We start from the raw sequence: 26,922 nt of genomic DNA on the forward strand, positions 1-26,922 counted from the left end.
TGTTTTGTGTTTGCCCATGGAAACACTAACTTAGTACATCATCATCATTTAAACTAAGAAAAATTGGTTTTATTATGTCTTTTACAACAATGGGTAGTCCTGGTTTTTCTTTATACAGGGCTCTACCATTTATTTTATCAGACTGGTATTTACACCAACTCTCAGGGGTTCTTGGACACATTTGGTGGCGACTATCTAATGTAAGTGCATCTGAACAATGGTGAAGTACTGCACGAATTGCTTTTTTTAACTGGTAAACTGTTCCACCATTACATTGACGTACTGCAATTCCAAAATAATTTTGAAGTTTATTAATTTCTTTTTCGTTAAGACGATTTTTTCCACCAAGTGGTTTCCAATCAGACAATTTTAACGGGTGATGCGGAAGTTATCGGACAAAATAAAAACGTCAATAACTTATTTATAAATAAAAAAACAAACTACTATTATATATATTTTTCAAATAAAGCATTTATCTTTTAATAAAAATATATTATTTTTTATATGAAAAAACACCACCATCTGCAATTGATCTCATTTTTGCTTTGACGCCTTTCATATGCGACTGTAAAAAGTTTAAATCAAGTTTTTGTAATTTTAATTTATTGCGATCAATCAAAACTTGCCCTGTTGAAGCTTGCTAATCTCCCTCGTAAACCCTCTGCGCCAAATGTCCCCAAAAAATTTCCATTGGTCGTGCTGAGGCGCATTTAGGGTTTTGGATTCTTTATCAACGTAATAGACATATTGGTCCATCCAATTTAGAGAAACTTTAGAATAATGAGAACTTGCTAAGTCTGGCCACAATAAATAGTTAAAGTCTCCATGATACTTGAGAATAAAAGAAAGAAGTTGTTTTTCTAAATATTCATTAATATAGATTGATGAATTGATTGCTACAGCCTTGGAAGTGCGAAACAATGGCTCGGACATACCACGGTCAGATATGGCTATCCACATTAACAAATTTTTTGGAAATTTCTCTTTTCCTATAAAACGAACACTTTCTGGGCATGTCTTTTTGTTGTTTGTGTAGTACCCAGAATTTTTAGGCATGTTGTCCCCTGCAAAACAAAAGTATTTTTCGTCATCGATGACTAGAAGCGATTTTGTGTTATAGAGTTGGTTAACTAGTTTCCTGCTTCTTTTCTTTGCCTTTATTTGTTGTTCTATAGTGTATTTTGGAGTCTTTTCACGTTTTCTATATTTAATATTCATTTTTTTAACTGACGACCAATTGTCGATTGATTTACACCGAATTTAATACCTATTTTTCTCTGACTGACCCTTTTTCGATTGTTGACTCGAAAGGGGGTCAGTCAGAGAAAATCTCGTTAATTCGGCTTTTTTTCTCTAGTCCAGGATGTCGGACGACCAGGGTGCTTTCTATCAGAAAACGATTGAACAGTTTCAAGTCTTTTTAGGTTATCATATATTGTACTTCGAGCAAATCCTTCCTTTTCAAAGTGATTTACGATTTTTTTTTTTTAATATTAGGTTTATTTACAAAAAACATTTTTATTCGCTTTCAAAAAGATTCTCGTTCAGCTGCATTTAACCTTATTTTAAATAATTGTGTTTCAAATAATAAAGTTTATATTTTATATAACGTTTATGCCTACGCATAAAACCACAAAAACTAATTATTATGCTCAAATAATAAAATTAGGATTTGTCCGATAACTTCCGCATCACCCGTTAGTTTATAAGTGGCTTTAAATTTACGAAGTCTGCTGCCAACTCTTTTTTGTATGTGTCCAACACATTTTAACTTTTGGACAATACGATTTTTGTATGGATTATATTTAGCAACTTCTAGATAAGATTTTGAGTCACCGTCACCAATATAATAAGCATAACGTAAATTTCTGTCTGACTCTGATGATGTAAAACATTTAACGTTTCCAGCTGCCTCCATTGCACCTGACGAGCCCTTATGGTTAATGCTACATTCATGTGTACTAAGAAACTCATCTTATTCATCAGTGTCTTTTTTTGTTTCCCTTTTATCACATTGATGGCATACTTTAGATTTAATGCGGTAGTCAATCCATTTTCCAGTATTGCTTGAAATTATAGTTACAACACCATTTAAAGAAGAGAATCCTCGCTTTTTCCTGGTGCCATCACATGAAACTGTAATATCTGTCTTGTTTTCACCAAGACCTTGCTTAATCTCAACAGCTGCTTTATTCATAAAGTTTAAAGCAACTTGCTTGTAACCCACTAATATATTTCTTTGAATATCATGAAATGTTTTTTTATGCATTGGTGGAGGTAAATTCATAAAACCACAAAATGTTGTTAACGCAGCAAGCCCCTTTCCTATTTCCCTCATAGCAATAATGGATCTCATATTTACATCTGATTGATATTGCCCACGAGATTTATCATCAATTTCTTGGCTAATGTAAACCCTTTTACTCCATGAGCAGACTGAGGCTGTACATGTAAACTCTAATAAAACAGACAGTCCTTTCTTTCTTGATAAATCTGTAGAAAGTTCAATACTCCTCGATTGACATTCAGGGCACATAGCAATTTCATCTATGATACTTATTTTAAATAAAGTTATCCAACACGATGTAACAGTGTGGAAAATTCGATTTGTTATTGGGTAATGAAGTTCGTTTTGTTGATACTGTTGTTGCTTTATGATAATGTAAGTTTCTTTGATGAAGTTGAGGCATTAAATGTACTTGTTGAAGGTATGTTATTAACAAGAATATTTTCCGTGTCAATGTTGGGTTCAGGAGCTTTAAAAAAACTTTTGCCATAAAAACATCGCTTTTTGACAATTCTTGATCCTCCTGCCTTTCGTCTTTTTCCAGCATGAAGTTTTTTATTTTCCATACTTATTATTTTTTTCTAAATTTGAATAATAATCATAATCATCTAACTGAATACACAAGTAGGACTTCTACCACGAATCAAATAAATTATAGTAAATTAAGAACTATAATAATATATAAATACAAAATATATCTGCCAGCAGCCAAAGCATGCTTCTATTAAATCTTTTTGAATATATTTCGAGTTATGCTTTTGATTATACTTTAAAACTACATGTAGATGTCCTAAATTACTTTTAGATGCTTATTAATGATTAAAACAAGTTCAGGTAGGCTTCGTTTTTTAAATTTTTGTGAAGATCCGATTTTAATTTTTTTTTTTTTGAAATAGCAAAATTTATGCGAATTAAAAAAAAAAAAATTATATCACCTATATCTAATGATAAAATCATATAAGTTATAAATATTTTTATGAAAAACAAATATCACCATCATTTTCTGCCTATATGATATTGGGTAAAACAGTACAATTTGAAGTTTTGAAAATTTTTATATTTTAAGGTAGACTACCACCCTAAGATGGAGAAGAGGTGTTTTAGGAAGTAGTTTTTCGGACTCATTCAAAATGCATACAAGGCTTAATATCCATTCACAGAATAACAATAGAATGTTTACCGTACTTCTAGGTTTTAAAAAACAGTGTATTTAATTTTCCATTGTGTATATTTATAGTAGAGTTGGAGTGTTCTAGTCTACTTTCTGTGAACTTGTTTGTAAAAGAAGATTGTAAGTTTTTATTTAAGGAGTTAAAAACAAAAAGAAGATTAGCATACTTTACTAGCGCTGGAAATATTGGAACGTTGAGTTTTTTGAAGAACTTTGATGTATCTGATTTAATTAGGTCAAAGTATATTATTATAATAGAATAACGCCATACTACTTCAATAGAAACGATAGCAACTTTTTGTTGCAATAGTTTCTAACTTGACCTTAAACTTGACAACAACAGCTAAGATGAGATAAAAATAATGCATAGTAAATATTGTTAATTTATTGACATGATGACAAATTGGCTTAATATTTCTTTGTTTCTTGCATTGCTCATATGTGAAATTATTTGCATTTATGTGAAAGTTCCATAAAAGATTACAGCCAATTAACACACCAAGATACTTAATAACTCTTAATGGATATATTCGTTTGTTATTAAATTTGATTTTGATTTCAACCTTTTTAAAGAAATAGTTTTTTCTTGGAGATGAAAAAAAAATTAATTCAGTTTTTTTGGTGTTAAAGCATATTTGCTTTGCATTTAGCGAGTGAAATATGCCTTAACACCATGAAACCTTTAACATCCTAATTAAGGTTTTTACATAAAGAATGATAACCTTTTTTGATGTTTAAGAAATTTATATCATCAGCAAACAGATAAACTGATGAGAAGTGAACAGAGTTGGTTAAATTGTTACCATAGATTAAAAACAAAAGAAAATCAAAAACAGAATTTTTAGGAACACCTGACAAAACAAATTAATGACTAGAATTATTCTCATTAATGTTTACAAGTTGTTTTCGATCTAAAAAGAAAGGTCAAAATCAGTCATTTACAATACTGCGATTTCCATAATCTACTAATTTAGAAATCAAAGTACTTTGGTCAACGGTATCGAAAGGTTTTTGTATATTGATAAAAACACCACAAATGAGATTACCAGTATCAAGAGCTTTTCTGATTATTCTTAATCATTAATTCATGGCAAGTAGAATGTTTTGATTCAAAACCCAATTGAAAATAATTTGAATAACTAAATGAGTTTAAAAATGAGTACACTCTAATATACATAATTTTTCAAGAGGCTTACTAGTGTTAGATAAAAGAGAAGATTTTCTATAGTTAGTGCATAAAAGTTAAGAGCTGTTTTTAAATATTAAAATGACAAAAGATGATTTCTTATAACCAGAAAATGTTCCATTTATGAATGAGATATTAAATAGTTTAGAAAGAATATTTGAAAATTCATAGTTAAAATCCATAAGGATGTTTGTGGGAATGTTTCTTAGGACCTAATGATTTATTTAGATTTAAATTAGATATAAAAGATGAGTTTAACAGGAATATTTGTTGAAGATAATAATAAACTATGTAAATTTGGATATTTAAGATACTTTTGATAGTTAATGTAAGAGAAATGATTATTGGATTTAAGAAAGTGTTATTTAATTCAGAGATTTGAAACAGGTCAAAAAAATAAGTTACATTTCTTGCGAACAGATGGGGAACAATTTATTGAAATTTTTTCAATTTATTAGATGGTTAATGAATTTTCAAAATTCACAAAGATTATTTACATTTCTTTAGGAAAAATTGTTTAAAATAGATTTTTTTACTAGTCTTGATTATTTTAATTTCATTATTTATTAATATGTAATCGTGTAATATTATAATTATATAATAATATTAATATGCGACATATATTTTAATTTTTAATAGTTTTGATTATTATAATCATCATTTATTTTACCTCTTAAAAATACTTTCTAACTTGTTAATATTATTGAGATCTTTTTACTTCTATAAACATATATATTTATATATAAATATATACATTCTCTCTCTCTCTCTCTCTCTCTCTCTCTCTCTCTCTCTCTCTCTCTCTATATATATATATATATATATATATATATATATATAAATATATATATATATATATATATATATATATATATATATATAATATATATATATATATATATATATATATATATATATATATATATATATATATATATATATATATATATATATATATATATATATATATATATATACTACTGTGATCAAAAAGTAAGGTGAATTTTTTTATAAAATAAAAAATCTTTATTTATTCTTCCAAATCTGTATCGTCCCCCTCTAAATAATCCCCCCCGCTCCCAATACACTTTTGCCAACGTTTTTTCCAGTCTTCGAAGCATGCCGAAAAGTCCTCGGTAGGGATAGCCTTCAATGCGCGTGCCGATTCACGTTGGATCTCCTCAATGGACTCAAAAAGATTTCCTCGGAGTGGTCTCTTGAGCTTTGGGAACAGCCAGAAGTCACACGGTCCTAAGTCGGGCGAATACGGTGGTTGTGGAGCAACATGGGTAGAGTTTTTGGCAAAAAACTCACGAAAAACCATTGCTGTGTGCGAAGGCGCATTATCGTGGTGCAAAATCCAAGAGTTATTGGCCCATAATTCCGGTTTCTTTTTGCGAATAGCTTCACGCAAACGTCGCATAACGCTTAAATAATATTCCTTGTTGACAGTTTGGCCAGTTGGAAGGAATTCGTAGTGCATGACACCACAATAATCAAAGAAAACAGTCAACATGACCTTGATTTTTGAGCGACTTTGACGTGGTTGCTTCGGTCTCGGCTCGCCTTTTTCACGGTATTCACTCGATTGGTCGGTTGTTTCAGGGTCGTATGCGTAGACCCAAGTCTCATCGCCAGTAATAATTTGTTTGTAGACGTCTTGATAGTCAGAAAGCATTGCTTCACACGTTTTAACGCGACGCTCTTTTTTAAAGAAATTGAGAAATTTCGGCACCAAACGTGATTTGAATCTTCTGAGGCCCAAATGATCCTTCAAAATCGCTTGCACCGACCCAAATGATATTCCAACCATGTCAACAAGGTCTCGAATGGTTACCCGACAATTTGCAAGCACCAATTCTTTGATTTTGTTGACGTGGCGATCATCAATCGAACATCAATTGTAAACATTTTTTTGAGACATAGTCTCTTCACCGAAGGCCTTTTGCAACATTCGATACGTTTCAGCAGCAGTAATATCATTCCGCAAACAAAATTTAATAGCACTTCTTTGCTCAACAAAATTAGACATCGTGAAAATTGCCAAATGCACTTTTGGTACTTCAGAAACAAGCGTAAACAAAAAAAAATAATTAAGAGTTTGACATGTAATTTGGCGCAAATGTTAATGACATTCCTACTAACTTAAAAATAAAAAAGATTGGACGATTCGAATAAGGCGGGAAGTTTAAATTAAAAATTCACCTTACTTTTTGATCACAGTAGTATATATTAGAAGAAAACAACTTGAAAAAAACCCCGACACATTTTTTTCATTCCACACTGTGTTTTATTAATAAAGACTCATCAGAAATGAATGATCAAATTAATAAAAGTTTAATTTATGCCAAAAACTAAATAACAGGAAGTCGCAAATGTCTTAACTACTGTAAATTTTCATACAATTGTGGAATTTGCTGACACTATTATAAAAAGAATTTTTTACAAATGGTTACTTATGTTTTTTGAAAAAAAATATTTTTTAAAAGGTTGATTTAATGTAACTATTATTGAGCTCATGTATTTCATAGTTTTTTTTAAGAGAAACTTATTTTCGTGCCGAAATTTAGAAATTAATTCGGATTTTTTGTTTAAAAAGCATTTTTGGTTTGCATGAGTAATTATTTCAAATTTTTCTTGCAGACATAATATGCATTTTTTGGAAATATTGTTATATGCAGGCGCTGTTTTAAGGATGGACCAATTCAGTATAAAATTATCAATAGTTTTATCTTTTATTTCCCATGTATATTTTGACAGCATGGTGTTTTTTGAATACTTTTTTTTTTTAAAGTACTGCTTATGATTGGCAAAACATTTTTTCCATTCACCTTCTGTTATGCCAATATATTGTTTATCAGGTACATTTTAAAAGAAAACAACACAATTAGATAACAAATTTTTTGATAAACAAATTCCATTCATTGGATAAATGTGTTTTTGTTTTCAATTACACTCCTCTGTAGCTATTTCATTTAGGATTTCTTGAGTTAAGGTTTAGCCTGTTGTTAATCGAAATCGGGATTTGTTTTAGAATTTAGGGTGGATGGTTTCAGATTTATGGATGGTGGATGAGTTAATATTAATATGCAATAATTCATTGTTCGGTTTTTTAAAAGATTTATGTGAATTTCCAGAGAAGTTAATTGTGACATCAAGATGATTCACAATTTTTAAACTTATGTTTATTTCGATTTGAAAACTAATATTGTAAAAATTTTTTATAATATCGTCTCTAGTTTTATCGAGCTGTCGACCAAATTTTGTACGCATTACTATTAAACCATCGTTGCGACAAAGACCTAAATCTTTTATAATGATTATTTTACTTAATAAATCTAAAATATATAGTAAATTTACAAATTTGTTGGACTATATATTTTAAAAAATCACAGCATTCATGATGTTTTTCTTTTTCTGAGTAGTTTTCAAGTAATTCCAAATTAACTCTTTCCTACAAATTTATAATTGCTATGTTCTTTTAACAACATTGAGCCCTTTATTTTGTAGAATACATTTTAAAAGTTGTTTAAATATATATATATATATATATATATATATATATATATATATATATATATATATATATAATATATATATATATATATATATATATATATATATATATATATTTATATATATATATATATATATATTTATATGTTCATTATATATATTATATATATATATATATATATATATATATATATATATATATATATATATATATATATGTATATATATGTGCATTATATATATATTAAATATTTATATATATAATATATATATATATATATATATATATATATATATTATATATATATATAATGCACATATAAATTTATATATATATATATGTATATTATATATATATATTATATACATATATATATATATATATATATATATATATATATATATATATATATATATATATATATGTATATATATATATATATATATATGTATATATATATATATATATATATATATATGTATATATATGTATATATATATATATATATATATATATGCATATATACATATATATATATATATATATATATATATATATAAATATATATATATATATATATATATATATATATATATATATATATATATATATATATATATATATATATATATTATACACATATATATGTATGCCTTAAACTTTGGAACAATGTCTGTAAAACGTTATCAACTTGTGTCTGGAATATTAACATTAAACGATTTTGGAAGAACGTTGGTTGTTTAATATTAAAACAACGTTAGCCAGATTAACGTTAAAAAGACGTTGTCAACTATTACTCTTTTTTTTGATTTTATTTTTATTTAAGCAAGGCAAACATTCTAACCTAAATGCAACTTGATTTTATAAAACAAAAAAACATAACTTTTTTAAAAGCGTATTTTTAAATGATTAAAAGACCTTTACTGAAAAAAGTCGAATTATTAATTGGGTATTAAAGAATTATGACAGAAATACTTATACTTACTACATTGTTTTTTATACTTTACAGTCAAATTATTGAAGTGATTTATAAAGATTTTAATGATAGATAAAAGTTTTAAAAACCTTTTCTGATTTTCAAAAGTTATCAAAATTTTGGTTATGCTTTTGTATATCTGTTCATTTAAAGTTATTTATATAGTAAAAAATAACGACATTTATAAAATTACACAAAATATTTTGTTTACAAATGAATAACGCTGTGATGGGTATTTTATATATGCATTATTAAACTATTTAATGGTTTAATTAAATATCAATAAAAATACAGAGTTCATTTTATTCATGTAATGTTTATTTCAGCTGTTTTAATACGTGGTATCTTCTTATTTATTTGAATAAAAATTTTGTTACTCTTAGTTTCTTGCTGAACTAATTCTACACTAGAACTTACCTAATGAGCTTTTTTATATCTTGTGTAATGTGTTTCTTTTATGAATTTGTATAGTAAAATTTTAATGTTCAGATTAGTATTTTATATTTTGTAACTTGTTGGAAAAACAAAGAAACTAAAATTATAGAACTAGGACTGTTATCACTTTTTGTATTTTTTTTATAAATTAAAGAGTGCTTTGAGTAACAACATTTATTAAACAAAAATTACATTTATAAGGTATAGATAATGACTTGTGTTTTTATATAATACATAGTTATATAATATAGTTATCTTAAATTTGTAATTTTTATATAAGTTAACTAATATTAATATATAAACAGTTTAAAAAAAAATTTATTCGTTTAATTCTGAAATTTTTTTTTTCTGCTACATTAAAACAGAAAACTATTTTATCTAAATGGTGTCATTTAAAACAACTTGAGCAAGACAAGCTGTTCTCTGACACTGTCTCTTTAGGTTGTGTCAAAGGGAAAGTTTTGAGTTGGCCGAAAAAAGGAGCAAAAAAAAAAGAAAGTAAAATGAGCAGCTTAAACTTCATGTTGATTGGTATATATTTCAAATTCTTAAAAGTAAACTTATTTATAAAAACTTTATAACATTTGTTTCTATAATATTATAAATGATCCCAACTCTCACAATTTTGAGTCTCAAGTAGAAAAACTGGGATAAAAAAACTAATTTTTTGTGTTTAAATATTAGGGTTTTTTTATTTATTTATTTTTGTTTTAATTCTGTTCCCCAAAGCTTAAAGAGCCAATACAGTTGAGTAAGCAGCTATGTTTTTGTTACAACCCTCTCTCAAATATTTAACTCCGTAACACAATCAATTACGGACAAGACCATTGAGCAGAAAAAACAGGTAATTGCATTACTATCAGGAACGTGTTACGGATTGAACTCCGAACTTCTCATTTATGAAGTTGCAATTTGCCGCTACACCACCACCGCATATTAAAGTATTATTTTTGCTTTTTCAATTTTTTACTTATTATTTTATTATTTGTTATATTTTTCAATCCGTTTGATTCATCACTTAGCAGTGCAAAGCGTTTTCTCTGAAAAATAAAATTAAATCTGCCCAGCCAACACTGACAAACGGGTACCGTATGGTTTTTTTCTGGGATTAGAGGAATTGTGTTCTAAACAGACATTTGTTTACTATTGCTAGAAACCATTGTAAAAATATTTTGTTTAACGTTAAAGCTTGCTATTCTCAAGTCAAAAAATCTCATATTTCATTACAAAAATAAGGCTCTTGTGACTTCTGGAGAATCTTTAACAGTATCAATGATAATGGCAAACCTGTTATTCCACCTCTCTTGTACGGTTTAGGCTTATTCACCTAACCAAAAGACAAAGCTGAATTGTTTGCTAAGAACTTTTCATCAAAATCATCTTTTGATTCTACTAGTTGCGTTCTACCTGATATCGTCGTCAAACAGGTTGATCATTTGCTTGAAATTCGTATCACTCCAGCTTCTGTATCAAAAGATATTTCCTGCTTAGATTCTTCTACAGCTTGTGGTTCAGAAAATATACCTGTTGTAGTCCGGAGCGGTCATCCAATTTCAAAACTATTTAACCAATGCATATTATAGTCATGTATACCAGCCTACTGGAAAGCGGCATCTGTTATCCCTATTTTCAAAAATTCTGGAGAGCGATCTGATTCGTCTAACTACCGTCCCATTCTTCTTCTTTCTATCATAAACAAGGTTTTTGAATCTTTAATTAAAAAACACTTAATCTCTCATCTTGAATCTAATAACTTACTTTCTGATCATCAATATAGATTTCGATCATCTCGTTCTACAGCTGATTTGCTAGCAGTAATAACCGATAGGTTTTATTGTGCATTAGATAAAGGTGGAGAGGTTAAGGCAATTGCTCCTGACATTTCTAAAGCTTTTGATAAAGTTTGGCAACCTGGTCTTCTCCATAAGCTTTCTTTTTACGGTGTATCTGTTAACATCTTTAAGATTATTGAATCCTATTTTGTAATCGTAGCATAAAATTAGTCCTCGATGGACAGCACTCTTCTTCATATCCTGTAACTTTACGGGTTCCTCAAAGTTCTATCGTTTGCCCAAATCTCTTTTTTGTTTTTCCAGATATTCTCTCATTAAAGGTGGCATTGTTTTCTGATTACACTACTATTTATTCTCGTCGTGGTAAGAAGCCAACACTCTATGGTTGCTTAGAGGGGGCATTTGAGCTTGAAAAGGACCTTACTTCTGCCAAAGCATAGGGCTCACAGTGGCTAGCGAACTTTAATTCAGATAAAACTCAATTTTTACAACCAATCATTATCGCAATAATTTCGATCTTCCTATATTTATGAACGGTAATGTACTCGATGACCTTCTAGAATTAACTCTTACTTCCAATCTGTCTTAGAAACCTTAGCATCTGATAAGGTTGCATCTCTTCGTCAAGCTCGACACTTTCTTACTCCGGATTTTATTCGATATTTCTATTAATCTCAAATCCGTCCTTGTATGGGATACTGTTGCCATATCGTGGGCGGATCTTCTAATGATGCCTTTTTTCTTTTAGACAATATACAAAAATGCATTGTTAACATAGTTGAACCTGCTCTTGCAGCCAACCTCCGAAAATTATCATATCATTGTAATGTTGCTTCTCTTTCTCATTTTTACAAATACTATAATGGGCACTGCTTTATAGAGCTAGCGTCTCTTGTGCCATCTACCAAAACCTTGTTTTCGCGTTACTCGTCATTCAGTTAAGTCTAATTTTTTTTCTGTAACTGTTTTTAAGTGCTCCAAAAACTCTTTTTCAACTGGTTTTTGCTCGAACATCAGTTCTTTTGAGTTCGCTTCCTTCACCTTGCTTTCCTGAATTATATAATTTGCAATCTTTTAAGTCGTCCATCAATAGTTATCTTGCTCTACAAACTTCATCTTTTCTTTTCCAGTAACTTTCAACTCTAATAGTGGTTGCTTGCAGCCTTGTAGGAAGCGAAGATGCTTAAAAAAAACAAAAAATCGAAATTATTGATGATAACAAAGATTACCTACTGTCAAATAAAAATATCAAGTGTTTACAAATAAATGCAAAAATGGCTTTTTTGCTATGGATCAAATGCATTTTTAAATCATTAATGATTTTTGGCTTTAATTTAAAATTGTACGCTTGTAATATTAAGAATAATATCATAATATACATAACAATAACTTATTCTTGCAATACCTATACTTACAAATAATCATAATACTTAGTTTATATATACAATACTGATAAAATATTTATTGATATAAACTTTTGCATTCAAACTTTAATTATAAAACCTGATTTTAATTTGATTACTTTAACTAAATAAAAATAATAGTTATTACATAGATCGTGTTCATATGCTTATTTATTATAACTGAATTATATTAAGTTAAACACCGTTTTTGTTATCCTTTATTTTAAAATGTTGGGATAAAAATATTCATGTGCAAAATAAAGGAACAACAATAGGTCCCGCATAATTTATTTTATGAATATCTTGTATTTTGCAGCATGTTTAAGAATATTTTTGCTTAGTGCACACTGACTATTGACAATATTTGCATACTAATATGAGTAAAAGTGAGTTCAACAACCAGAATGTGTTTTTGATAAATATATGTAATGACAGGTTAGTAAATATAATTATAATAATCATGGCAAAATTTATATTTATCAAAATTTGTGAGAGACTTTTGTATGATAGAATTGCATGAACTTTGGGGAAAAATATAATGATAAGAGTAAATATTACCTTTCATTCACGATTAGAGTAATGAAAGTAATTTTTTTACCTAAAGAATACTGGGCAATAGCTATTATTTTCTTAAGTATTTAAATATTATAAAAACACATATTATAAAAAAACACATTTAAAAAAAAGTTGTATTAAGTATAAAAAAATACAACTATTATAATAAAGTATATACATCAAAACGGTAAGTTTATACAGTATAATATAAGTATAAGTATATACATCAAAACGGTAAGTAAAGAATACTGGGCAAAAGCTATTATTTTCTTAAGTATTTAAATATTATAAAAACACATATTATAAAAAAACACATTTAAAAAAAAAGTTGTTATAAGTATAAAAAAATACATCTAGTATAATAAAGTATTTACATCAATGCAGTAGTGGTAGAGCGCTCGCTTTATAAGCGAGAGGTTCCGAGTTCGATCCCGACCACGTCCCTGGTAGTACCGCGCTCAACTTGTTCTCCGCGCAGCGGCCTTGTTCGTCAAGGTTCGTGTTTCGGAATTTTATAGAGCTGAGAGAGGGTTATAACCACAATTAAGTAGCCTCCTTGTATGTAGTGGCCTTCTCGGCCTTGTGGAGGTGAATTAACAAAAAAAAACGAAAAAAAAAAAAAACTATGTTGTTTATAAAGTAGGGGTTTCAGTTAATATATCAGCTTTAGCTTTAAACTCATCAGCTTTAGATTAAAGTTAAAGGTGACCAAGTCAATTTAATAAGCTGATAGTAAAATAGTATACTCTATAAATATATTATATAAAAAAATAACATGTCGGAAATCATTTAAAGAAAATCTAAAATAGTGACACAATAAAAACATACATGTAAAAAAATTACAGATAAATTTGCCCAGTAAGTTTATTAATGTTCCTTTCAGAGCCTAGGTCTAGCACTCACAATTTTGGGGAACCAAAATAAGTTTTTTGAAATTTGCTACAAAAGTGACAGTCAAAAACCTAAACATTTTTTTGATTATTTAGATGACTTTTAGGTAAAGTTCAAAATTTCTTGCAAAAGATGGTTTTATCTATGAAAATATTTAGTACAAAATTGTTCTTGCTGCTAATATATGTGATGCCCCTGCTAGAGCATTTGTTAAGTGTATTTAGGGATACAATGGTTATATCTAATGTGAGCGTTGCGTTCAGAAAGAGAGTGGTGTAGCAGTATAATACTCCCACATGTTTTATTAATTTAATGGACTAATTCAAGTTTTTGTCATCAAAAGCATTCTGAACATCTTCGTGGTTTTTTAAGTTGAAGTAAATGTGTGTTTATTGGTGTGCTTAATTAAATTAAATTTTGACATGCTTTAGACTTTATGAATCTAGTGTGCTTAGGGATAATGCTAAGATTTGTCAACTTTGGGTTAAATGACACAAATGTGTTGTAAGTTGTCTCCTATTATAGTCAATACATTATCTGACCGATTGTTCCAGAGACGTTGTAACGTTCGTAGAGAATTTTTCAAGAAAACCAAGGTTTTATTAGATATTAAAAAATGAAAAGCAACTGAACTAAGACTTTTTCTAATTTACACTCTGCAAGTTGTTTTAAAGTGGTTGATTGAGCCAAAAGTTTATTTAAACTTTTTAGATCTTTAGTTGCAGTTCTATTTTTATTATGTCTTATTTTTAAAAAAAAATATGTTTTCAATTGCCAACTTACTATGTGCAGTCATTTGGTAAACTTTATAGTAAGGATCAACTCATTTACAATGTCCGTTCTTTAATACATATACAAGATCATACATTTAAATTTAAAGTACTTGATAGATGTCCATAATTAAAATAAGAATTTTTTTGGTCAACTAAAAAGGTTTGTTTAAAGATTGCAGGGTTGCTTAAATAAACACGTGCAAGCAGATAAACAGAAGTTTAGTATTCTTCATTTTGATGGGTTAGTAACGATTGCATTGACTCACTGTTAACAATTTCAAAATTATTAAGGTTTAGAGTTATTTCAGCAAATGAACGTTATACTTATTTTAAAATTACAAAAAAAATGTTTTAGTTAAAAATGTTTCAAAAAGGCAAGCTGACGAATCCTTTGACAGATAGGTTATGTTTGAAGAATTTGCAGCTTTTATGTCTTTCAGCAGAGCCGTGACTAGACTCCCCCACATCTGCCGATTGGGAAAGGGGGAGGCGTCCAGCTACTTTAGGGGCTCATTTTCAAATGTAAGGAGTTTATTATTTTAATTTACTAATATTTTGGGGGCCTTTATGACAGGTTACTTCTTTTTTTTGTTTGTTGCGGTGCGGGGGGGGGGCGAAGTTTGTGCCAACTATCTAGTAACCACGAGAATGTATATATGGTTTCTGATGAGTTTTAATTAATAAAAATTCAGTGTCAAATTAATAAATTTGATTGGTGGTTTTTTTGAAGAATATTGAGTACTTTCTTATGTAGAACATATTAAAAACTATAAGAATATATATATATATATATATATATATATATATATATATATATATATATATATATATATATATATATATATATATATATATATATATATAATACAATATAATATAAAATATAAAATTTTACATATATAACAGTTTTATTTAATTTATTTATCATAAACTAAAGGAATGTCATAAATTTATTATATGAACCACAAGCATAAGCTTATTTATAACAAGTAAATTTAAAACATTGAAATAAATATCGATTATGAAAATTAAAACTATGTTTTTCTACTTTCCATGATAAAAGTTACATTTTTTACCTAAAGAGTATTGAGGAGAAATCATAAGAACTTTGTAGCATATTAAAATTAATGTATGTGTTACCTATAAAATTTAAGACTAACACTTAAATTTAATTCTTTTACAGGTCATATTAAAACAAAATATTTTGTAAAGAAAGAGATTTTCAAAGAAATTGTTTTAACAACAATGAAAAAGATTGCGATTCGCGAGATAACCGTGAAAGCATTCGTTACACGATTAAAGACTCGCCTAAAAGTTTGCTTAGTTTCGACAGTGTAATTTAATTTTTTTTTTTAAAGTAAACCAATTAAGTTATATAAATTAACTTTTCCTGTATATTTTAAAAATTTTAAACGTAGTTTTACAAGATTTGCAATGGGTAAACCACGTAGAACTCGTACGTGATACCCGACGGGCATACCCATATAGGCCCCAAAGGATTACCGCGGCCAAGATCTGGCAGATTCCCAATGGGCTTCCCATATAGGTCCCTGTTTCAATCCCAAAAGGGCCCTTAATGGTTTTAAAGTACGAGATTTCACTGAGACAAATTTGGGATACACAGAGGGCATACCCATATGAGCCCCGTATGGAAACCGCGACCGAGATCCAGCGAGATACCGTTGGTCGTCCCATCCGGGACCCAGTTGACGACCTGTATTAGTATGTATATAAGAGTTGACCTGACGGCCTCATACGGTACCCGTACGTCAATGTTGGCCTGGCTGTTTTAGGAATAGAAAAAAGATTTCCTTCAAAAAAAGCAACAGAACACTGTAGTTTTACACCAGAACTTTGTCCTAATAAACAAAATCAAATCAATATAACAATGATTTGAATAAGTTATACACGTAGTGAATATTTAATTCTCGAAATGAATCACAATCTAACATTTCCCAAATTCCGATTTGAAACAGAGAGTCAATTTTAACCTTTCTAAATACAATTGAAAATAATCTTTTTTTAGTTAATCCTATAATTTAATGTAATTTGCAGGATCGGACTGGAGAGGGAGGTTGGGGGTATTTACTCCCTACGCCCCTGCTATGTTTGAAGGTCCTGGGCATTTCTAAAAATTAAGATACACAAATGAAACATACAATAATACAATTGTATGTTTATAATACACAAATGAAACATACAATAACATTTGCATGCACATTATTAGAAATTTTCTTCACCCTTTTAACAAAAAAGTATATGATATAGGTTTAACTTATTTTTGCTAAATTTTTTGCTACCATAAGGGCCCAATCAATGTCTTCCCGAACCCCTCAGTGCCAGTCCGACCCTGGTTGAGTGTCACTAACAACTTTAAACCCTACTTTTATTCAGGGTTTTTAAACCTAAGCTAATTCCCATAATTTAACCCTTTACATCTTTCGAAATTTTTACAAAGCGAGCAAAACTAACTAATACTTTTAAAACAAGTATTTTACATAATATAATTGGTCTTTATAGTGTTTATAAGCAGTTTAGATTGCAGATATGCTAGATGTTGTAGAATATCCAAGCCTGTAGGAAGTTGAGTCTATAAACGCATATTTGATTTTGTTCGTTATATTTCTTTTAGAGAATTTAGACCACATTCTCTCTTAAATATCTAATATACAATAAATTGTACAAAGTTTCTCAAAAACTAGAAATTACCTAAAAATTCTGATTTACCTGCATTAATTATAATTATTTTCTTTTTTTTGCTTGATTTTAACTTAAACTTAATCTCACACAAACTCTTTGTTTCTTTTATACATATTTATTGCAAGTTTTGTATATTTCATTACCATTAATCTAAATAACCAAGAATTTCGTAATTGTAAATATTATAAAGGTCTCAAACATACATAAAATGAGTAATTATAGTTTTTGAATATATACATTTGCAAACTATGCTATAAAACCAAATAACAATGTTTGAATTTAAAATGTTATATATACTGTTTTTTGAACAATTCAATAGTGGCTGAAAATTTGGATCTGATTAAAGCTGCATCAAGATATATTTTATTGCTGATTTTTGTAACCACAATGTTTACAAATGTTTATTAGAAATCAATGGATTGCATCAATGTGAGATTAATACTATGCCAGCTGCAGTTTTATCTGCAATAGAGAAAACTTTTATAAGAATTGATAAAACCTGATTATAATCATTGGTCTTTTTTTTGTAAGGTTTGCAAATCTCAAAATTTTGATCATCGCCATTACCATCAAGACTTTGATCACTTTCAGTTTACTTTGTGCAAATGTAATCTTTAAGAGAATTGTTTGGCAATCATTAACTATTGTCTTAAGATATTTAAACAACTGATTGTCTTAATGAAATTGCAATTATAATTCTTTATCCAAAACGAGTATTGAAAACAATTGTCCAAAAAGAAAGTAACTATTTAAAGTTTATTAGTAACAAACCATTAAGGTGGGGGGCATCTAGTAAACTTTTATTGATCTACCCTGGGTATCATGAAGTCTCTGTGGGGTTCTTACATCGACCTTGGGCTGTAACCCATGTAGCCCTATGTTAGTATGACGCATAGTAAGTATCAAAAAGTCACAAATTTTATATTATTAACATGGAAAAACAGAATTAAATTTAAGAAACAAGTTTTACAAGGTTATTCAGATTCATAAATTATGAAAAATAAAGAACTTGAATATGTATGTTCTGAAATAATAGTTGCGTCAACTTATCTTAAATGCGTCCGAAAAACCCCAAATATAGGAATTTTTTAAATTTAAAACAAATGAGGAGTGCATATGTCATCGTTAACTTTTTTATTTGATTAAAAAAACTGTTTTTATTTATCAAAAGCCCTTACTTTTTATTTAGTGACCCTAAAAATAAAAAAGCGACGAAAAAAATGGTTTAGGCTGACGTATTGGAAATAAAACGACTTGTTTTAAACTTTTTGTCATGCTTTTTTGAAGCAGTTATTTATAAAATAGTATGTTGGCGTTTTATTGCAGTTTATATTTAGCCAAAATTGTAAATCAATATTGGCTATATATATCAAAGTGTGGAAATTTTAGATCGGTGCAACAGTTTTAACAATATTATCTAATATTAAGATAAATATTGTACCAATATTGCACCAATATTGCGTACAACCATGGAGATATATAAAAAGAAGAAAAGAAAAATTATTTTGAAGAAATTTTAACCCATATTTTTTTTAGTTTTTACATAACTTTCCAAAATTTATCTTGCGAGCGCAATTGAGTTAAAACTTTTTTTTTTAAACATTGTTTCCGGTTCATCTAACTCTTCCAACACGCATTTTGATAAAAAGTATATGCTTCACTGGGTGTATATACCCTAAGTCGGTGTCGTAGTAACTCCCTTGAATGTTATCCTCATATTATTTGATGTATGCACTGAAATCTTGACAGCTTCCTTAATTAGTATGACACCAGCTTGTTGATCAAAAAATGCTTTTATATTTGTACACATATAGATATATTTTTTAATGGCTATTTATATATGAAATAACTTTTAAAACTTATACATATTTAACGTAAGGTAAACACATTTAAAAAGGATGAATAATAAAGCTGTAATATATATATATAACAAACATTAAGAAAAACACAGCTAATAAAAAGAAAATAGTTTCAATAAACCTTTTGGAGGTAGAACAACCGGAGAAGATTCACTAAAATCTAAAAGTAACATACACTTATATTTGTAAAGTTATTATAATTTGATAACTACATTTAAATAAAACATATAAAGCTGTCCAGTTTTTAACTGAAATAAACACTAATAGTGGTTAATACATAAGTAATACACTTGAATTACGCTTTGAGAACCATAAAATCAATAATAGTAGACAAAAAAAGATTTTTTTATCTACTTTTAATATTTCTCTCATAAGAAAATGTTCAAAACTATCTGAAAATATACATAGACGATGTATAGAGCATTACTTATTTTGAAAATACACCCACAAAAATGGAAATGAGTCTTTAATTATATTTAATAATATAAATAATATGTAATACAAATAATTAGAAAAATCGAGTATATAAGTTACTCTTTATTTCAAAGTTAATTTTGTTACAATATTTTAGGGGAATATTAATACTCTCGTTATCAAGAATAATATAACTATAAAAAACCGTTAAAAACAAAAAAACAACGATAACAAAAAAAATTAATGCAATAGTTACTTTTGATTCAAATATCGAAATATAAGTTTTCAAAAGTAAGTTGTGACGTAACCTCCGTCATTCTAATTCAGATCCCGCCTAAACGTGCACAATAATAGCGTTATATTTCAAGAGCCTCTTTCACTTTTCTGTTATATTTCAAGAGCCTCTTTCACTTTTCTATTTTTATTGTTCCATGCAAAATTACCATGACAATTTTTTGAATGTTCCGCTATTGATTAATAATCCCATTTTCTTGGTAAGTATTTTTTTAATGTTGGTAAATGAGATGAGAAAAAGTTTTTTTTTTTTTTGGGGTAAGTATATGGTTTAATTTTTTTGGTGATTTAAAAACTTCGGACAAGTGAATATTTTTATGTTGGTTATTAAGTAATACTAAAAAGCTTTTTGCATCTTTAGCATTTTTTAACCTCGCAATAAGGACAAAAATTGCTTCCTCTACTAGGATTGATGGTATAAACTAATAATACCAAAAGACAATTGGATTTCATCTTTGTCAATATTTCATGATTTAGCTAAGTTTATGTTGCAGAGAGTTTTTTAGGTGAGGGTTGTCTATATTAAAGATGGATTGTATTATATCAGTATGGAAGTTTTAAATTTTGTAATGCTTATGGTCGCATTGAATTCGCAACAGACAGTTATTTTTTGGATTGTGAACTTTTATGACTCCACAAAATGAAATCATAAAAGGAGTCATAAAATGAAGTGATATAGTATCACTCTGGTAAAGATCTTTATATTCTTTTAGCGTAAATTAACCTGCTCTAATAAGATTTTTGAGTATTTTTTGAGCTTTATGTTTAAGTGTTAATTATGTTTAAATATAATAAAATATAATATAATAAAAAACATAATATTAAAACTCTAAATTCATCGATTTCATCAAATTTTATATCATATTTACCGAGGATTCCAGAAATTCACCCGAAGTCAAGAAAAACTTTCAAAAAGGCAGATTACACAAATTTTAAATCACTAAAAGATTTACAATATATACTTATCACAAAAATAAACCTCCACTTCCTATAAATTTTTACCAAAGTGCGTACAAAAATGCTCCTTCAAAAAATGTTATATCGGTGAAACACAGTTGAAAATCTCATCTCATTTATAAACATCAGAAAAATACTTCCTAAGGAAAATAGGATTATTCAGCAATAGTGGAACAGTCAAAAAATTATATGGAACAAAGAATACTCTAAAAGTAGAGGTCAATAGTTTTAACAGAAAAGTGAGTGTGGCAATCGAAATACAACGCCTTGAATGTGAACCTTTAGACGGGGGTCTCAAGCAGAATGATGGAGGTTACGTCACGACTTTCTTTTGGAAACCTATACTTTGGTATTTTAATCAAAAGAAACTATTGCATTGATTTGTTTCAGCTTTTAACGGTTTTTCATATATTTTCATTTTTTATATATTAATAATGAAAACCAGAGTCTCTATATATTCCCCTAAAATATTGTAATAAAAATTATTTGAAATATAAAGACAAACATTCATAGTCAAAGTTTTTACTTATATATACTAAACTCTCTAAAAATGTATTATAAAATTAATAACAAATAAAATAATTATAATGATAAATAAATTAAGTCTAAATAAAAAGGAACTTTTATTTCTTTATTAATTATTTATATTAGCAAATAAACACTGATTGGTTAATGATTCCCTTAATATTGCTCAGTTAAAGTAACATAAAATTTGTTCAGATTTGATACAAACACAAATGATGTATTTTGCTGATTTAAAAATAGAAATGTAAATTTTTTCGCTAATACAAAAAAAGAAGTGTTAGAAATTTTTGAGAAATGTGGTTCTATTATATACATTTTTATACTGATTTCTGATATCTTAATTTAGCAGAACTTATTACCATAAGCTAAAGTTTTTTGATTAATGTTTTGAATTCGGTGGATATTTTTAATATTGTTTGTAAAAGATAACACTAGAATAAATTTTTAAACTATAAAGACAAGAACGCGATTTTGGATAAGTTCGTAAAGGCAAAACTCTGGAATGAAAATTTGTTTATAAATGAAAATTTTAGCGAACGTACTATGGAAATAAGAAGAAAGTTATTCGCGGAAGCAAAGGAGCTACGAAGTAAAGGAAAGTATGTTAAGGTTACTTATAACAAATTATTCACTCGCGATTTTAAGTAAACTTTTTTTTTTTTCAATTCATAGTTATAAAATTATTTAAATTCTAAAATGGACTCAAACCAACTAAATTTTGAGTCAATTTCATTTAATTTTTTTCAAATTAATGATTTTTTACTTGATAATGAATCCGATCCTGACTTAAATTATAGTTAGTTTAATTATAGTTAAGTGAAGCAAGTGCTCTGCAAAACTGCTCTTATTTTTATAACAATGAATTGAAAGATTATCTTAATAGGAATTTTCTTAATGTTATTCATTTTAATATTTTTTTTTATTTACACTTTGCCGATAAAAAAAAATTTACATAAAAAAATAATTACATGACCGGGGCTAGAAGAAGACAAATTTAGTCTTATCATTAAGCCCCAAAAAATGCGTCATTACTAGACAAAATATAGTTTGACAATAAAATAAAGTTTCAATGTATATATCTCTGATATATATTATAAAAGAAAATTTTAATATATCGCATATCGTTTAAGATTTATAGTGTTTCAAAAAATAAGATATAACAACTGCTTTGTAAAATAAAAGAAACAAAATTTATTAAAATATTAAATGAGAAAAATAACATTTAAGAATTGGTTTGAAAAATAAGAAGATATGATTTTATATAAAAACATTTTATTGGTAGAGCATTTTATAGTTTAACTTATTTAATTATATTTATAATACTTTTCATTGCCTATTTAGTAAACGCAAACAAACAGTATAAAATAAAAGTAAAAGATTAATAAATAACGCAAAAATAAAAAATAAATTTCTCAAAAAGAAGATTATCATTTAAAATGATAAAAATATATGTACAATTATTGATTATTTATGTATTAATAATCTAAAGTAATTAATTAATTAACTAATAATTATTGATTTCTAATATAAAGAAGTTTTATTAGAAAAAATTTAATTCATTTTTAGTTAACAAAAGTAATTGTCTAAGTTTTGTTTTGAATTGGTTTAGAGAATAATAAGTTTTCATTTCATTATTTAATATTATGTTCCACAACTTTGGTCCTCGGTTTACAATAGAGAATTTAGTAGCGGAATAATAAGTTTTGGATTGAATGTAGTTGTATTTTGAAAATCTAGTAGGGTATATGTGATTTATTTTTTCAAAAATTGAATAAAATAAGATTGGTAATATATTTTTATCAAGTTTGAACATGAAAATAAGAACTTGATAAAGGTTTAGTTTTTATACATTTAGGATATTGAGTTCATTAAACAGTGTTTGTGTGTCTGAGAAGCGATCTACGTTTAAAATTATCCTTATAGCCTGTTTTTGTTTGCTAAGCAATTTTTTTATTTTCGTCGCGTTAGTGCTACACCAAGCAATGTTCGCATAACTTAAGTAGCAATGAATAAAAGAAAAGTAAATGTTTTTTAAACAAGATTGATGCAATAACTGCTTTGCTTTGTACATTATACCTAAATTTTTTGATATTTTATCTTCAACTACACCTATATGTTCCCTCCAGGTTACATTTTTGTCTAGAAACACGCCTAAAAACTTTATTGATTGCTCTCTCTTTATTAATTGATTGTCAATAAAAAGGTACGGAAGTTCTAAGGGAATATCTGATTTTTTATGTAGGCGATGGAATAAAATGTATTTTGTTTTAGTAATATTTAAAGATAACTTGTTTGATTTAAACCATTGGGTTAGTTTGTCTAGTTCTTTGTTTAATGTTTGGAATAATATATTGATATCTTTATTGGAATAAAACAAGCTGGTATCATCTGCAAATAAAATTGTATTTAAAATGTTAGAAAATTTATTTAAACCGTTTATAAAAACAAGAAATAGAAGTGGCCCTAAAATTGATCCTTGAGGAACACCACAGGTAATTGTCTCATAATTAGTTTTTCCTTCATCATAAACAATATATTGCTTCCTATTAGTCAATTAACTCTCGAACCAGGACAAGTTAGTATTTTTTATACCATAACTTTTGAGTTTCGATAGAAGGATTTGATGATTGACTGTATCGAAAGCTTTACTTAAATCGATAAAAAGACCAAGGGTATACTTGACTTCATCAAACGATTTAAATATGTCCTGAACAAGGTAAATGATTGCATGATCGGTGGAATGGCCAGATTTGAATCCAATTTGTTTATGGTAAAGAATATTATTTACATTTAAAAAAGAATAAAGCCTATTATACATAATTCGCTCTAATATTTTAGAAAAACAATTAAGAAATGAGATTGGACGATAATTTGCAACTTCAGAAGGATCGCCTGATTTTAAAATTGGAATAATTTTTGCAATTTTTAGGTTTTCTGGAAAAACAACATGTTTTAAAGATAAATTAAAAATATGTAATAAAGGAATTGTGATGTATTTTATCAATTTAATAACGACATTACTACTTATAGAATCGAAACCTACACTTTTTTGGGCTTTAACAAAGAGACTGCGTCTAATAATTCATTTTCCGTAAGATTAGGATTAGACATAACACTAATGTTGTTTGAGGTTACTTAAGACTTAAAGTGTATTTTAGAAGTTGCTATATTTGATGATAAAATAGGACCTATATTTACAAAAAACTGATTAAGTGTTTCGGCCACTAAGGATTTATTTACAATACAATTGTTATTAACTTTAAGATTTTTTGGAAGTAAATTACCGTATAAACGTTTTTTACCGATTACCTCCTTTATAATTTGCCATGTTTTTTTCGAATCATTTTTGTGTTTGAATAATTGTTCTAAATAGTAATGTTTCTTTGAGCGTTTTAAAACTGATTCATATAGCCGTTTATAGGTTTTGTAATTAGTTTCATTTTTTATGAGTTTTTTTTTTTAAAAACTTGTTATATAAACGTTTTTTTTTTTTTGAGGATTTAAGAATGCCCCTCGTGATCCAGGGGTTTAAAAAATAAATAGTTTAAAAAAAAACTTTGATACTTTTCATAGTAATATAGAAGAAACTTCTAATATTTTTAACATAATATGCATTACAGAGACATGGTGCAGTTCTGATGATGTTAAAAACTCAAATCTCCACCTTCAAGGTTTTAATTTAGTTTCTTTAGCGCGTAAAAATAAAAAGCAAGGTGGTGGTATTCTTTTTTACGTGAATGAATACTTGCGGTTTATTAACAGGCCAGACTTAAGCATTTCTGATGGCGATAAAGAGGTTTTAAGTATTGAAATTTTAACTAAAAATGCCAAAAATTTAATTTAAGTTGTTGTTATCGCCCACCAAATGGCGTAATTGAGGATTTTAATGCCTTTTTACATAATGATATGAATAAAAAAAGTTCACATGAAAAGAAATTAAACTACATAATTAGTGATTTTAATTTAAACTGTTTTGAGTACCACACTAATACTAACGTTAAAAAGTTTTACAATGACATTTTCGAAATTGGAGCGATACCTTTATAAAGTAAGTCTACCAGAATATCATCAACATCAGCCTCTATATTAGATAATATAATTACAACTGACGTTTTTAACTTATCTTTAAAAAACGATATTATTAAAAGTGACGTATCTGATCACTTTCCCATTTTTTTCTCCATAAACACAAACATCAAAAAAATTCTACACAATAATAAACCTTTCATCAAACGTTTTTTTACGGAAGCGAATTGCTCTGCCTTTAAGGAACAATTATCTTTACTTCATTGGAAACATATAGATTCTAATGATGCTAATTTAGCTTATAATTCGTTTTTAAAAACATTTTTTGAAATTTGTGATATTAATTTTCCTAAACATAAAATACTAAAAATAAATAAATATTTTACGTCACCATGGATTACAAAAGATCTCAGAAAAAGTTCTAAAGTTAAGCAAAAGTTGTATATAAAGTATTTAAAAACGAGAACATTAGAAAGTAAAACAATTTATAAGAATTACGCTAAAAAATTTGAAATGCAAAAAAAAAATTAAAAAAAAAGATACTACATAAATTTACTAGAAAAATATAAAGATAATTCAAAGCAAACATGGCAAGTTTTAAGAGAAATTACAGGCAGTAAGAAATTGAAAGCTAGCTCTTTACCTAAAGCTATTAAAATTGATAATAAAATATTTGATGATCCAGGAGTGGTAGCTAATAAAATGAATGAAATCTTTACTTAAGTTGGACCAAATTTAGCAAAAAAAATTTCAAACATAAACAAAACAATAAACAGATGTAGTTTTCCTTTAATATCTTATCTAAATTCTTTTGAATTGTCTTTTGATGAATTTGATAGAGCTTTTAAAATGCTAAAGTTAAATAGAGCAGTCGGTCCTGATGAAATCAATGGAAACATTGTCATTGATTCATATGGTATCATAAAAAATATCCTTTTTAAAATATTTAAATGTTCAATTCAACAAGAAATTTTTCTTGATGAATTAAAAATAGCTAGAGTTTCACCAATATTTAAAGGTGGAGACTTACTTAATGTTAGTAATTACCGTCCAATATCTGTTCTCTCTGTTTTCTCAAAGATTATAGAGAGAATTCTTTATAATAAAATTTTTAATCGTCTTTCTCAAAATAATATCCTATACAAAAATCAATATGGGTT

The 26,922-nt window shown here is 27.5% G+C and overlaps 1 protein-coding gene across 2 annotated transcripts in view; it reads right to left on the minus strand.

The window, feature by feature from the left end:
* LOC136082387 (fibroblast growth factor receptor 2-like) overlaps nt 1–26,922 on the minus strand; it is a 261,248-nt gene that overhangs the window by 152,738 nt on the left and 81,588 nt on the right. Inside the window, exon 5 of one of the 2 annotated variants that reach the window (XM_065801557.1) lies at nt 19,668–19,706. In XM_065801557.1, coding sequence (XP_065657629.1) covers nt 19,668–19,706 — 39 coding nt within the window. Of the gene's footprint in view, nt 1–19,667; nt 19,707–26,922 lie in introns of those variants that run through there. The other variant, XM_065801558.1, reaches the window with a different exon arrangement.

Source organism: Hydra vulgaris, chromosome 07 (genome assembly GCF_038396675.1).
Source record: "Hydra vulgaris chromosome 07, alternate assembly HydraT2T_AEP".
Classification (NCBI taxonomy): Eukaryota; Metazoa; Cnidaria; class Hydrozoa; order Anthoathecata; family Hydridae; genus Hydra; species Hydra vulgaris.